This window comes from Rattus norvegicus, chromosome 1, assembly GCF_036323735.1.
Source record: "Rattus norvegicus strain BN/NHsdMcwi chromosome 1, GRCr8, whole genome shotgun sequence".
Taxonomy (NCBI): Eukaryota; Metazoa; Chordata; class Mammalia; order Rodentia; family Muridae; genus Rattus; species Rattus norvegicus.
In genome coordinates this window covers 74,821,170-74,834,271 of record NC_086019.1, presented here as the reverse complement: position 1 = coordinate 74,834,271, position 13,102 = coordinate 74,821,170, and the positions used below count along the sequence as shown (strand labels likewise).

Here is a 13,102-nt window from a genome sequence, read left to right as displayed (position 1 = left end):
CATTGCCCAAATCCCAGCCATCAAGAGGCTAAAACAGGAAGATAAGAAAATAGAGGTTATCCTCAGCTACTTAGAGATTTTTTCAAGCCAGCCTAATCTACAGAAAACTCTTCTCAGAAACAAAAGTGGGGGCTGAGGGTGGGCTTGAGTGACAATGTAGTTTAGTGGTGGCATATCTCTAGCCTTTGAGTGGCTCCAATAACAGTTCTCACAGTGCAAACAAGTCACTAGCAGTCACAATGAAAATAAACCAGTGGGCTGGAGAGATGGCTCAGCGGTTAAGAGCACTGACTGCTCTTCCAGAGGTCATGAGTTCAAATCCTAGCAACCACATGGTGGCTCACAACCATCTGTAATGAGATCTGGTGCCCTCTTCTGGCCTGCAGGCACCTATGCAGGCAGAATTCTGTACACAAAAATAAATGAATAAATCTTTAAAAAAAAAAAAAAAACAGTAACAAACCTTTGCTGTCTTATGCTCTGAATATCTTGGAAGAAAGCTCCCTTCCCCTGAGCAGCAAATCCCTGCACACTCTGTGAACCAGTTGGTTCCTGAGGCAGTAGATGAAGGGGTTCAGCAGGGGAGACACCGTGGTGTTGAAGAAAGCTATTCCTTTGTTGAGGTCCAGCCTTCCTGTCTGCGTGGGGTTGAGATACATGATGATGCAGCTCCCATAGGTGAGAGACACCACCAAGATGTGGGAAGAACAAGTGGAGAAGGCCTTGCTGCGACCCCCAGGTGTAGGCAGGCGCAGGATGGTGCTGATGATGCAGCCATAGGATAAGGTTGTGATCAACGTGGCAGTGAGCAGGGTGCAGACAGCCACCAGGAAGGCCACCAGCTGCAGAAGCCTGGTGTCTGCGCACACCAGCTCCAGCAAAGGGGAGCTGTCGCAGAAGAAGTGGTTGAGGACACGTGGGCCACAGAAAGGAAGAGACAACATCCAGGCAAACAGCCCAGGCAGGGCCAGGAGGCTGGCTCCCCAGCAGGCCAGCACCAGGGCAGAGCACACGCGGGGAGTCATGAGTGCTGGGTAGCGCAGAGGCCAGCAGATGGCCAGAAAGCGGTCAGTGGACATCACTGCCAGCAGCAGGGTCTCCACTGCGCCCAGGGTGAAGTAGAGTATCATCTGCGCGAAGCAGCGGTGGCGGGAGATGGCTCCGCGCGCTGCCAGCAGGTGTGCCAGCATCTGTGGGGACACGGTGGAGGTGAAACCCACCTCCAGCAGCGAGAAGTGGCGCAGGAAGAAGTACATCGGGGTGTGCAGGCGGCGGTCCGCCAAGGTGAGAGCGATGATGAGAAGATTCCCCAGCAAGGTCAGCGTGTAGGTGACCAGGAGGACCCCGAAGAGGAGGAGCTGGAGCCCTCGCTTTTCTGTGACCCCCAGAAGCAGGAACTCTAGCACGGAGGTGCGGTTGGCTGTGGGGATGGGCGTCGGGGACTCCATCTGCAACGTTTGCCGAGTGTTGGTGTGGTCTCAGTAAACTCAGAAATGCAGGCTCAGTCAGTGTTACAAAGCATACTGCTGATCAAAGGGCTTTTAGAACAACTCTTGGACCATCCTGAACACTTGAATACCGTGTGAATGTGAGATTTCCCCAGCATTCTACCTTACAAGGATGGAAAATACTTTAGACCTCCATGGTAAGGCACTCCTTTAATGCCAGCACCAGGGAGCATGAGGCAGGACGATCAGGAGTTCAAGATGAGCCTCAGTTACATAGGAAGTTTCAGGGCAACCAGGGCTATATGAAAGTCCATTTCAAATAAATAAATAAAAATTTCTCACAAAATATTAGATGATTTTTGCTTCTTGCCACTCCGAGATGCTTGTCAAGTACTGAATGAAAAGTTTGCTACTCCAGCTTGATAGATATGATGATCGACTTGGAGGAGGGACTTTATCCTTCGCAGAGATTTTTCTTGTACATGGACTGAGTCTATATAGTTTGGAATTGGCCAGGTAATAGAGAGAATTTTTGTTTCATTTCCTACAACTACTATGGTGAGTATAAGTTTCAATGGTAAAATGTACTTTTGCTAAGTGCATAAACCACTTTTGTGTCCTCTGCTTCCTTATAGCCAGCACATGGACGGAGAGCCATGATGCCAGCCAGGGTTGGCTACACACACCCACTATCTCAGAACTGGGATGGCTTCCTGTTTCTCTGTAGCCCACTCCAGCATAGCAAATGGATTGACTGGGGATCTCAAAGCAGGAGAGCGCTGGGAGCGATGATGCACACCTGCAATCACTTTCAATGCATGAGAGGTTGAGGCAGTCACACCAGGGGTCTGAGGCTTAGCCTGAGCCTCTGCTCTGAGAGTTAAAAAAAAAATTACCTGGAATTTCACAGTCTCTTATGAAGAAGGGGCAGTTTTTCCACATAGGCATACTACAGGAAACGGGCCAAATAGAGAAGAAGGTCATGAATCAAACAGCCCAAGTGACAGAAATGAGGAGTTTTCAGAATGGAATAAACACACACACACACACACACACACACACACACACACACACACACACACACACATCAGACCCCGTGGGTCTCGACCCCTTTGGTGGTACAAATGACTCTTTCGCAGGGGTTCCATATCAGATACCTTGCATATCAGGCATTTATGTTACTTTCCAGAACAGTAGCAAAATTTCAGTTACAAAGTAGCAATGAAAATGCATTTCCAGGGTTGGGGATTTAGCTCAGTGGTAGAGTGCTTGCCTAGGAAGCGCAAGGCCCTGGGTTCGGTCCCCAGCTCTGAAAAAAGGAACCAAAAAAAAAAAAAAGAAAGAAAAAAAAGAAAATGCATTTACGAAGAACTGTGTTAAAGGGTGGCAGCATTGGGAAGGTTGAGGCAAGAGAGGGAGGAGGGGCCACAGAGATGGAGATGGGAAAGAGAGGAAACTTGGGGAAAACACACAGCAAGGGGTGGTCAGAGAGTAGCAAAGGGAAGACACAGACTGGAAGAATACAGAAGACAAAAGAATAATAATAATAACAACAACAACAACAACAACAACAATAACTGTGGCTCAGAGAAGGGAAGGGATCAGAATGTCCACGGGAAGGCAAGGAGAGAGACAAAAGAAAGTCTTTCCGGTCCTTGGGAGACACTGAGCTATCCTGGTCTCCAGAGACACTGTTACTACAGAAGCCAGGGTGAAGATGAAGGACCTTGCTCTGGGCTTCCCCAAAGCTTCAGGCCTCAGAGACCCAGAGAACATGTAAATTTTTCATTTTCCTTATGGGAGTTATTAGCTTGACTTCCTTCAGAGATCGCCCATGGGAACTTGTTTGGAGTCTTACTTTTAGTTATTATTTATTTATTTTTAGACTATCATCTATTGGGCACTAGAACATTGGCTTGTTGGTTAAGAGCACTTGCTGATCCGTTTCCCAGGGCTCACGTGGCTGTTCGGAACCACCTGTAACTCCAGTACCGGGCGATCTCTCTCTCCTGGTTCCTGTGTGCACAAGGCCTGTCCACGGTACAAAGACGTACATACATTCAGTCAAAACACCCACGTGTAACAAACAAATAAACCTACAAATACTTAAAAGAATATCCTTTTTATTTATTCGTTGATAATTTCACACACCTACAATGTTTGTGTATGTCTATCTAGCTCTCAACCACCACTCCCATAGACTCATACACTGGTCCCTTTCCCACCATAATGTTTTCTTCCCTTTTTTGTTTTGTTTGGCGTTTGGTTTGGTTTGCTTTGCTTTGGTTTGCTTTGCTTTGCTTTTTCGAGACAGGGTCTCTCTGTGTATAGCCCTGGCTGTCGTGAAACTTGCTCTGTAGACCAGGTTGGCCTCTATGAGATCCACTTGCTTCAGTCTCCCAAGTGCAGGGATTAAAGGTGTGCATCAACACTGCCCAACACGTTTGGTGTTTATTGTTTTGGTAAACCACTGAGTCCAGTCAGGGTTCCCTGTTGGAATGCTGGCTGACTACAGCAGCTGTGAGTTCATGGGGTCATCAGCCCCGTCGTATCCAGAAGACAGATTCCACAGTACTCCTCTCCATTCTCCAGAGCTTACCTTCTTTCCACTTCAGAGACATTCCCTGAGCCTTTGCAGGAGGGAGTTGGTAGAAATACCTGGTTTCTGGCTGAGCACCCAGCAGTCACTTGTTCTCAGCACTTAGACTGACCGTGTGTCTCTACCTTCTAACCCACACAGGAGTGAGGCTGTGCCGGTGAGGGTTAGGAGCAGGGTTCATCTATGAGTACTAACGTCAGTATTCAGAAGGCAGTTACACAACACTACCATTTTTTTTTAAAGATCTATTTATTTCATGTGCATGAGTGTTTTGGTACATGCATGGGACACACATCCAGTGCACTGGGAGGTCAGAAAAGGGCAATAGATGCCCTTGAGCTGGAACTGCAGAGGATGTGAGCCACCATGTGGGTGTTGAGAATTGGACTTGAGTCCTCTGCAAGAGCAGCCACTTCTTCAGTTTCTCCTAGTCCATACCTTTAAACCAAGCCACAGCATTAGATGCTTCTTTATGAACTGTGACCTCCTAGAGACTCAGTATTTAAGAGAGTTTAGGTGAGCACATCTCTGGCCCTCTATTTAAACTTTTTTTTTTAATTTATTATGATTAAGAATTCCAGAAGAGGGCACCAGATCTCATTATAGATGGTTGTGAACCACCATGTGGTTGCTGGGATTTGAACTCAGGACCTCTGGAAGAACACACAGTGCTCTTAACCGCTGAGCCATCTCTCCAGCCCCTGTTTAAACTTTCATCTCTTTTCAGGACCCTGAATACAGATTTGAGTGGATGTATGTAAGGGTGTCACAGGATCACTTTGTGGTTTCTTTCCAATGTGGCTGAATTAAATAAGTCTGCTTTTTATTGCTAACCTGGCTGTTTTAATTGGGTCCTTAAGGATGAGTGGCTCAAATTGGCTTCTTGTGGCACAGATTGCAAATGCAATTTCGGAAGCACATGGATGCCTGGCAACATGAGCTATAAAATTAATTACATTTTTTTGTCTTGTTTTTTATTTTTTTTAAAGATTTATTTATTTATTTATTATGGATACAGTGTTCTGCCTGCACGTATGCCTGCAGGCCAGAAGAGGGCACCAGATCTCATTACAGATGGTTGTGAGACACCATGTGGTTGCTGGGAATTGAACTCAGGACCTCTGGAAGAGCAGACAGTGCTCTTAACCACTGAGCCATCTCTCCAGCCCTTGTCTTGTTTTTTGATAGTGGTTTTTGTTTGCTTGTTTGTTTCTTCATTTTTGCCATCCATACTCAAATAAATATACCTTCCTTTGGCTGGAGAGATGCCTCTCTTTGTTTAAACCAGTCAGGCCTGGTAGCACATGCCAATTCCAGCTACTCAGGAGGCTAAGGCAAGAGGGTAGAAATGCTAAGGCCTGCATCATCTGCAGTGAGTTCAAGGTCAGCTTCAGTAACTTCCCAAGGCAAGGCAATGTGTGAAAATAACAAAGGAAAAGAAGGGCTGAAGGGGTTGGGGATTTAGCTCAGTGGTAGAGCGCTTGCCTAGCAAGCGCAAGGCCCTGGGTTCGGTCCCCAGCTCCGAAAAAAAAAAGAAAAAAAAAAAAAAGAAAGAAAGAAAAAAAGAAAGAAAAGAAGGGCTGAGAGTGCAGCTTGGTGGAACACTTGCCCTCGGCATGAGCATAACCCTGTGTTCAACCCACAAGCATTCACAGCACATACATACAAAGTAACTAATAAGCAAATCGATAACAATGGCATTAGGCCAGGAGCACAGCTTTGCAGTCTTATGCTCTGAACATCTTGGAAGAAAGCTCCCTTCCCCTGAGCAGCAAATCCCTGCACACTCTATGAACCAGTTGGTTCCTGAGGCAGTAGATGAAGGGGTTCAGCAGGGGAGACACCGTGGTGTTGAAGAAAGCTATTCCTTTGTTGAGGTCCAGCTTTCCTGTCTGCGTGGGGTTCAGGTACATGATGATGCAGCTTCCATAGCTCATCGACACCACCAAGATGTGGGAAGAACAGGTGGAGAAGGCCTTGCTGCGACCCCCAGGTGTAGGCAGGCGCAGGATGGTGCTGATGATGCAGCCATAGGATAAGGTTGTGATCAACGTGGCAGTGAGCAGGGTGCAGACAGCCACCAGGAAGGCCACCAGCTGCAGAAGCCTGGTGTCTGCGCACACCAGCTCCAGCAAAGGGGAGCTGTCGCAGAAGAAGTGGTTGAGGAAACGTGGGCCACAGAAAGGGAGAGACAACATCCAGGCAAACAGCCCAGGCAGGGCCAGGAGGCTGGCTACCCAGCAGGCCAGCACCAGGGCAGAGCACACGCGGGGAGTCATGAGTGCTGGGTAGCGCAGTGGCCAGCAGATGGCCAGAAAGCGGTCAGTGGACATCACTGCCAGCAGCAGGGTCTCCACTGCGCCCAGGGTGAAGTAGAGTATCATCTGGGCAAAGCAGCGGTGGCGGGAGATGGCCCCGCGCGCTGCCAGCAGGTGTGCCAGCATCTGTGGGGACACGGTGGAGGTGAAACCCACCTCCAGCAGCGAGAAGTGGCGCAGGAAGAAGTACATCGGGGTGTGCAGGCGGCGGTCCGCCAAGGTGAGAGCGATGATGAGAAGATTCCCCAGCAAGGTCAGCGTGTAGGTGACCAGGAGGACCCCGAAGAGGAGGAGCTGGAGCCCTCGCTTTTCTGTGACCCCCAGAAGCAGGAACTCTAGCACGGAGGTGCGGTTGGCTGTGGGGATGGGCGTCGGGGACTCCATCTGCAACGTTTGCCGAGTGTTGGTGTGGTCTCAGTAAACTCAGAAATGCAGGCTCAGTCAGTGTTACAAAGCATACTGCTGATCAAAGGGCTTTTAGAACAACTCTTGGACCATCCTGAACACTTGAATACCGTGTGAATGTGAGATTTCCCCAGCATTCTACCTTACAAGGATGGAAAATACTTTAGACCTCCATGGTAAGGCACTCCTTTAATGCCAGCACCAGGGAGCATGAGGCAGGACGATCAGGAGTTCAAGATGAGCCTCAGTTACATAGGAAGTTTCAGGGCAACCAGGGCTATATGAAAGTCCATTTCAAATAAATAAATAAAAATTTCTCACAAAATATTAGATGATTTTTGCTTCTTGCCACTCCGAGATGCTTGTCAAGTACTGAATGAAAAGTTTGCTACTCCAGCTTGATAGATATGATGATCGACTTGGAGGAGGGACTTTATCCTTCGCAGAGATTTTTCTTGTACATGGACTGAGTCTATATAGTTTGGAATTGGCCAGGTAATAGAGAGAATTTTTGTTTCATTTCCTACAACTACTATGGTGAGTATAAGTTTCAATGGTAAAATGTACTTTTGCTAAGTGCATAAACCACTTTTGTGTCCTCTGCTTCCTTATAGCCAGCACATGGACGGAGAGCCATGATGCCAGCCAGGGTTGGCTACACACACCCACTATCTCAGAACTGGGATGGCTTCCTGTTTCTCTGTAGCCCACTCCAGCATAGCAAATGGATTGACTGGGGATCTCAAAGCAGGAGAGCGCTGGGAGCGATGATGCACACCTGCAATCACTTTCAATGCATGAGAGGTTGAGGCAGTCACACCAGGGGTCTGAGGCTTAGCCTGAGCCTCTGCTCTGAGAGTTAAAAAAAAAAATTACCTGGAATTTCACAGTCTCTTATGAAGAAGGGGCAGTTTTTCCACATAGGCATACTACAGGAAACGGGCCAAATAGAGAAGAAGGTCATGAATCAAACAGCCCAAGTGACAGAAATGAGGAGTTTTCAGAATGGAATAAACACACACACACACACACACACACACACACACACACACACACACATCAGACCCCGTGGGTCTCGACCCCTTTGGTGGTACAAATGACTCTTTTGCAGGGGTTCCATATCAGATACCTTGCATATCAGGCATTTATGTTACTTTCCAGAACAGTAGCAAAATTTCAGTTACAAAGTAGCAATGAAAATGCATTTCCGGGGTTGGGGATTTAGCTCAGTGGTAGAGCGCTTGCCTAGGAAGCACAAGGCCCTGGGTTCGGTCCCCAGCTCTGAAAAAAAGAACCAAAAAAAAAAAAGAAAGAAAAAAAAGAAAATGCATTTACGAAGAACTGTGTTAAAGGGTGGCAGCATTGGGAAGGTTGAGGCAAGAGAGGGAGGAGGGGCCACAGAGATGGAGATGGGAAAGAGAGGAAACTTGGGGAAAACACACAGCAAGGGGTGGTCAGAGAGTAGCAAAGGGAAGACACAGACTGGAAGAATACAGAAGACAAAATAATAATAATAATAATAATAATAATAATAATAATAATAATAACAACAACAACAACAACAACAACAATAACTGTGGCTCAGAGAAGGGAAGGGATCAGAATGTCCACGGGAAGGCAAGGAGAGAGACAAAAGAAAGTCTTTCCGGTCCTTGGGAGACACTGAGCTATCCTGGTCTCCAGAGACACTGTTACTACAGAAGCCAGGGTGAAGATGAAGGACCTTGCTCTGGGCTTCCCCAAAGCTTCAGGCCTCAGAGACCCAGAGAACATGTAAATTTTTCATTTTCCTTATGGGAGTTATTAGCTTGACTTCCTTCAGAGATCGCCCATGGGAACTTGTTTGGAGTCTTACTTTTAGTTATTATTTATTTATTTTTAGACTATCATCTATTGGGCACTAGAACATTGGCTTGTTGGTTAAGAGCACTTGCTAATCCGTTTCCCAGGGCTCACGTGGCTGTTCGGAACCACCTGTAACTCCAGTACCGGGCGATCTCTCTCTCCTGGTTCCTGTGTGCACAAGGCCTGTCCACGGTACAAAGACGTACATACATTCAGTCAAAACACCCACGTGTAACAAACAAATAAACCTACAAATACTTAAAAGAATATCCTTTTTATTTATTCGTTGATAATTTCACACACCTACAATGTTTGCGTATATCTATCTAGCTCTCAACCACCACTCCCATAGACTCATACACTGGTCCCTTTCCCACCATAATGTTTTCTTCCCTTTTTTGTTTTGTTTGGCGTTTGGTTTGGTTTGGTTTGCTTTGCTTTGCTTTTTCGAGACAGGGTCTCTCTGTGTATAGCCCTGGCTGTCGTGAAACTTGCTCTGTAGACCAGGTTGGCCTCTATGAGATCCACTTGCTTCAGTCTCCCAAGTGCAGGGATTAAAGGTGTGCATCAACACTGCCCAACACGTTTGGTGTTTATTGTTTTGGTAAACCACTGAGTCCAGTCAGGGTTCCCTGTTGGAATGCTGGCTGACTACAGCAGCTGTGAGTTCATGGGGTCATCAGCCCCGTCGTATCCAGAAGACAGATTCCACAGTACTCCTCTCCATTCTCCAGAGCTTACCTTCTTTCCACTTCAGAGACATTCCCTGAGCCTTTGCAGGAGGGAGTTGGTAGAAATACCTGGTTTCTGGCTGAGCACCCAGCAGTCACTTGTTCTCAGCACTTAGACTGACCGTGTGTCTCTACCTTCTAACCCACACAGGAGTGAGGCTGTGCCGGTGAGGGTTAGGAGTAAGGTTCATCTATGAGTACTAACGTCAGTATTCAGAAGGCAGTTACACAACACTACCTTTTTTTTTAAAGATCTATTTATTTCATGTGCATGAGTGTTTTGGTGCATGCATGGGACACACATCCAGTGCACTGGGAGGTCAGAAAAGGGCAATAGATGCCCTTGAGCTGGAACTGCAGAGGGTGTGAGCCACCATGTGGGTGTTGAGAATTGGACTTGAGTCCTCTTCAAGAGCAGCCACTTCTTCAGTTTCTCCTAGTCCATACCTTTAAACCAAGCCACAGCATTAGATGCTTCTTTATGAGCTGTGACCTCCTAGAGACTCAGTATTTAAGAGAGTTTAGGTGAGCACATCTCTGGCCCTCTATTTAAACTTTCATCTCTTTTTAGGACCCTGAATACAGATTTGAGTGGATGTATGTAAGGGTGTCACAGGATCACTTTGTGGTTTCTTTCCAATGTGGCTGAATTAAATAAGTCTGCTTTTTATTGCTAACCTGGCTGTTTTAATTGGGTCCTTAAGGATGAGTGGCTCAAATTGGCTTCTTGTGGCACAGATTGCAAATGCAATTTCGGAAGCACATGTATGCCTGGCAACATGAGCTATAAAATTAATTACATTTTTTGTCTTGTTTTTTATTTTTTTTAAAGATTTATTTATTTATTATGGATACAGTGTTCTGCCTGCACGTATGCCTGCAGGCCAGAAGAGGGCACCAGATCTCATTACAGATGGTTGTGAGACACCATGTGGTTGCTGGGAATTGAACTCAGGACCTCTGGAAGAGCAGACAGTGCTCTTAACCACTGAGCCATCTCTCCAGCCCTTGTCTTGTTTTCTTTTTTTTCTTTTTTCTTTTTTTTTTTTTTCGGAGCTGGGGACCGAACCCAGGGCCTTGTGCTTGCTAGGCAAGCGCTCTACCACTGAGCTAAATCCCCAGCCCCGTCTTGTTTTTTTGATAGTGGTTTTTGTTTGCTTGTTTGTTTCTTCATTTTTGCCATCCATACTCAAATAAATATACCCTCCTTTGGCTGGAGAGATATGCCTCTCTTTGTTTAAACCAGTCAGGCCTGGTAGCACATGCCAATTCCAGCTACTCAGGAGGCTAAGGCAAGAGGGTAGAAATGCTAAGGCCTGCATCATCTGCAGTGAGTTCAAGGTCAGCTTCAGTAACTTCCCAAGGCAAGGCAATGTGTGAAAATAACAAAGGAAAAGAAGGGCTGAAGGGGTTGGGGATTTAGCTCAGTGGTAGAGCGCTTGCATAGCAAGCGCAAGGCCCTGGGTTCGGTCCCCAGCTCCGAAAAAAAAAAGAAAAAGAAAAAAGAAAGAAAGAAAAAAAGAAAGAAAAGAAGGGCTGAGAGTGCAGCTTGGTGGAACACTTGCCCTCGGCATGAGCATAACCCTGTGTTCAACCCACAAGCATTCACAGCACATACATACAAAGTAACTAATAAGCAAATCGATAACAATGGCATTAGGCCAGGAGCACAGCTTTGCAGTCTTATGCTCTGAACATCTTGGAAGAAAGCTCCCTTCCCCTGAGCAGCAAATCCCTGCACACTCTATGAACCAGTTGGTTCCTGAGGCAGTAGATGAAGGGGTTCAGCAGGGGAGACACCGTGGTGTTGAAGAAAGCTATTCCTTTGTTGAGGTCCAGCTTTCCTGTCTGCGTGGGGTTCAGGTACATGATGATGCAGCTTCCATAGCTCATCGACACCACCAAGATGTGGGAAGAACAGGTGGAGAAGGCCTTGCTGCGACCCCCAGGTGTAGGCAGGCGCAGGATGGTGCTGATGATGCAGCCATAGGATAAGGTTGTGATCAACGTGGCAGTGAGCAGGGTGCAGACAGCCACCAGGAAGGCCACCAGCTGCAGAAGCCTGGTGTCTGCGCACACCAGCTCCAGCAAAGGGGAGCTGTCGCAGAAGAAGTGGTTGAGGACACGTGGGCCACAGAAAGGGAGAGACAACATCCAGGCAAACAGCCCAGGCAGGGCCAGGAGGCTGGCTCCCCAGCAGGCCAGCACCAGGGCAGAGCACACGCGGGGAGTCATGAGTGCTGGGTAGCGCAGAGGCCAGCAGATGGCCAGAAAGCGGTCAGTGGACATCACTGCCAGCAGCAGGGTCTCCACTGCGCCCAGGGTGAAGTAGAGTATCATCTGGGCAAAGCAGCGGTGGCGGGAGATGGCCCCGCGCGCTGCCAGCAGGTGTGCCAGCATCTGTGGGGACACGGTGGAGGTGAAACCCACCTCCAGCAGCGAGAAGTGGCGCAGGAAGAAGTACATCGGGGTGTGCAGGCGGCGGTCCGCCAAGGTGAGAGCGATGATGAAGAGATTCCCCAGCAAGGTCAGCGTGTAGGTGATCAGGAGGATCCCGAAGAGCAGGAGCTGGAGCCCTCGCTTTTCTGTGACCCCCAGAAGCAGGAATTCTAGCACAGAGGTGCGGTTGGCTGTGGGGATGGGCACAGGGGCCTCCATCTGCAAGGACTGCAGAGACTCTGTGTGAGTCTCAGTAACCTGGAAATACTGGAGGCATTCAATATCTGTCAGAAAGAGTACTGGAGTTAAAACACATGACATTTAGAACCGCATTTGTAATATGGAAACACCCGCACCAAAGTCAATTTCTGCACGCCTTAAATGAAAACGATGGGAAAGTATTAGACTCCTGTCATGCCGTTACTCCTGTAATGTTCTGAACCCAGCACTTGGGAGGCTAAGAGAGGAGGGCCAGGAATTCAAGGACATCCTCAGCTACACAGGAAACTGCAAGCTAATATGGGACTCATGAGATTCCATTTTAAAAACCCACAAGGAAGGAAAAAGGAAGAAGGAGAAGGTTGAGGAGGAGGAAGAGAAGGAGGAAATAGCAAAAGAGAAAAAAGAAGCAAGGAGGAAGAAAGAGAGGAAACAGAAAGTAGAAATAAGGAGAAGGAAGAGAAAAGAAGAGGAGGAAGATGAAGAGGAGGAGGAAGAGTTTTGCTTCCTGCTTTCCAAGTTGTTTATTAGGTACTGGGAAGAAACTTTGATAATCTTTGGTAGATTTGACAATCTACTTGGGTGAGACTTGCTCTTTGCTTGGATTGTCTTATGTATGAATCAAAAGATTTTGGAATTAGTCAGTTGTTACAGAGAATTTCATTTCTTTGTGCACTGCCCTGTTGTTTGAGTATACATTGGATGATAAAATCAGTGTTTATAAAGGCATATGTCTCTGGGAGGTGAGGATGCCTGTCTTTACTCCCAGTACGTGGGAGGCAGAAGCAAGCAAGTCTCTGAATTTGAAACCAGCCTGGTCTACAGAGAGAGAATTCCAAGATGGCCAGGCTACACACAGAAACCCTGTATCCAATAGCCAAATAGTGGGTAGGCCTGTATAGACCAGGCCGGCTTTGAACTCACAGAGATCCATATGTTTCTGCCTGCCCAGGTCTAGAATAGAGGTGTGTGCCACTGTGCCTGGCTTAGGGCATATGTCCTTTCCATGCCACTTGCTGAGTCTTCATAAATGCAGCCAGGACACAGAGGAAGAAACAGAATACAACCTGTGCAGGTGAACCACCTGCCATCTCAGTA

At 47.4% G+C, this 13,102-nt stretch overlaps 3 protein-coding genes across 3 annotated transcripts; all 3 read right to left on the bottom strand.

The window, feature by feature from the left end:
• Positions 1–473: 473 nt before the first annotated feature.
• Or6al2 (olfactory receptor family 6 subfamily A member L2) lies at positions 474–1,448 on the bottom strand. The gene has a single exon (NM_001000856.1). It carries the CDS (start codon positions 1,446–1,448, stop codon positions 474–476), a length of 975 nt encoding a protein of 324 aa, NP_001000856.1.
• A 4,055-nt stretch (positions 1,449–5,503) lies between these two features.
• Positions 5,504–6,749, bottom strand: LOC103689958 (olfactory receptor 49-like). The gene has a single exon (XM_008758874.4). It carries the CDS (start codon positions 6,747–6,749, stop codon positions 5,775–5,777), a length of 975 nt encoding a protein of 324 aa, XP_008757096.1. The 3' UTR covers positions 5,504–5,774.
• Positions 6,750–11,029: 4,280 nt separating this feature from the next.
• On the bottom strand, positions 11,030–12,004 carry Or6al1 (olfactory receptor family 6 subfamily A member L1). Its single transcript, NM_001000538.2, has one exon. It carries the CDS (start codon positions 12,002–12,004, stop codon positions 11,030–11,032), a length of 975 nt encoding a protein of 324 aa, NP_001000538.2.
• Between the last annotated feature and the right edge of the window lie 1,098 nt (positions 12,005–13,102).

What these genes read in the sequence shown, in the direction of transcription:
- Or6al2 (NM_001000856.1), bottom strand. Translation starts at nt 1,448, where the DNA reads ATGGAGTCCCCGACGCCCATCCCCACAGCCAACCGCACCTCCGTGCTA.
- LOC103689958 (XM_008758874.4), bottom strand. Translation starts at nt 6,749, where the DNA reads ATGGAGTCCCCGACGCCCATCCCCACAGCCAACCGCACCTCCGTGCTA.
- Or6al1 (NM_001000538.2), bottom strand. Translation starts at nt 12,004, where the DNA reads ATGGAGGCCCCTGTGCCCATCCCCACAGCCAACCGCACCTCTGTGCTA.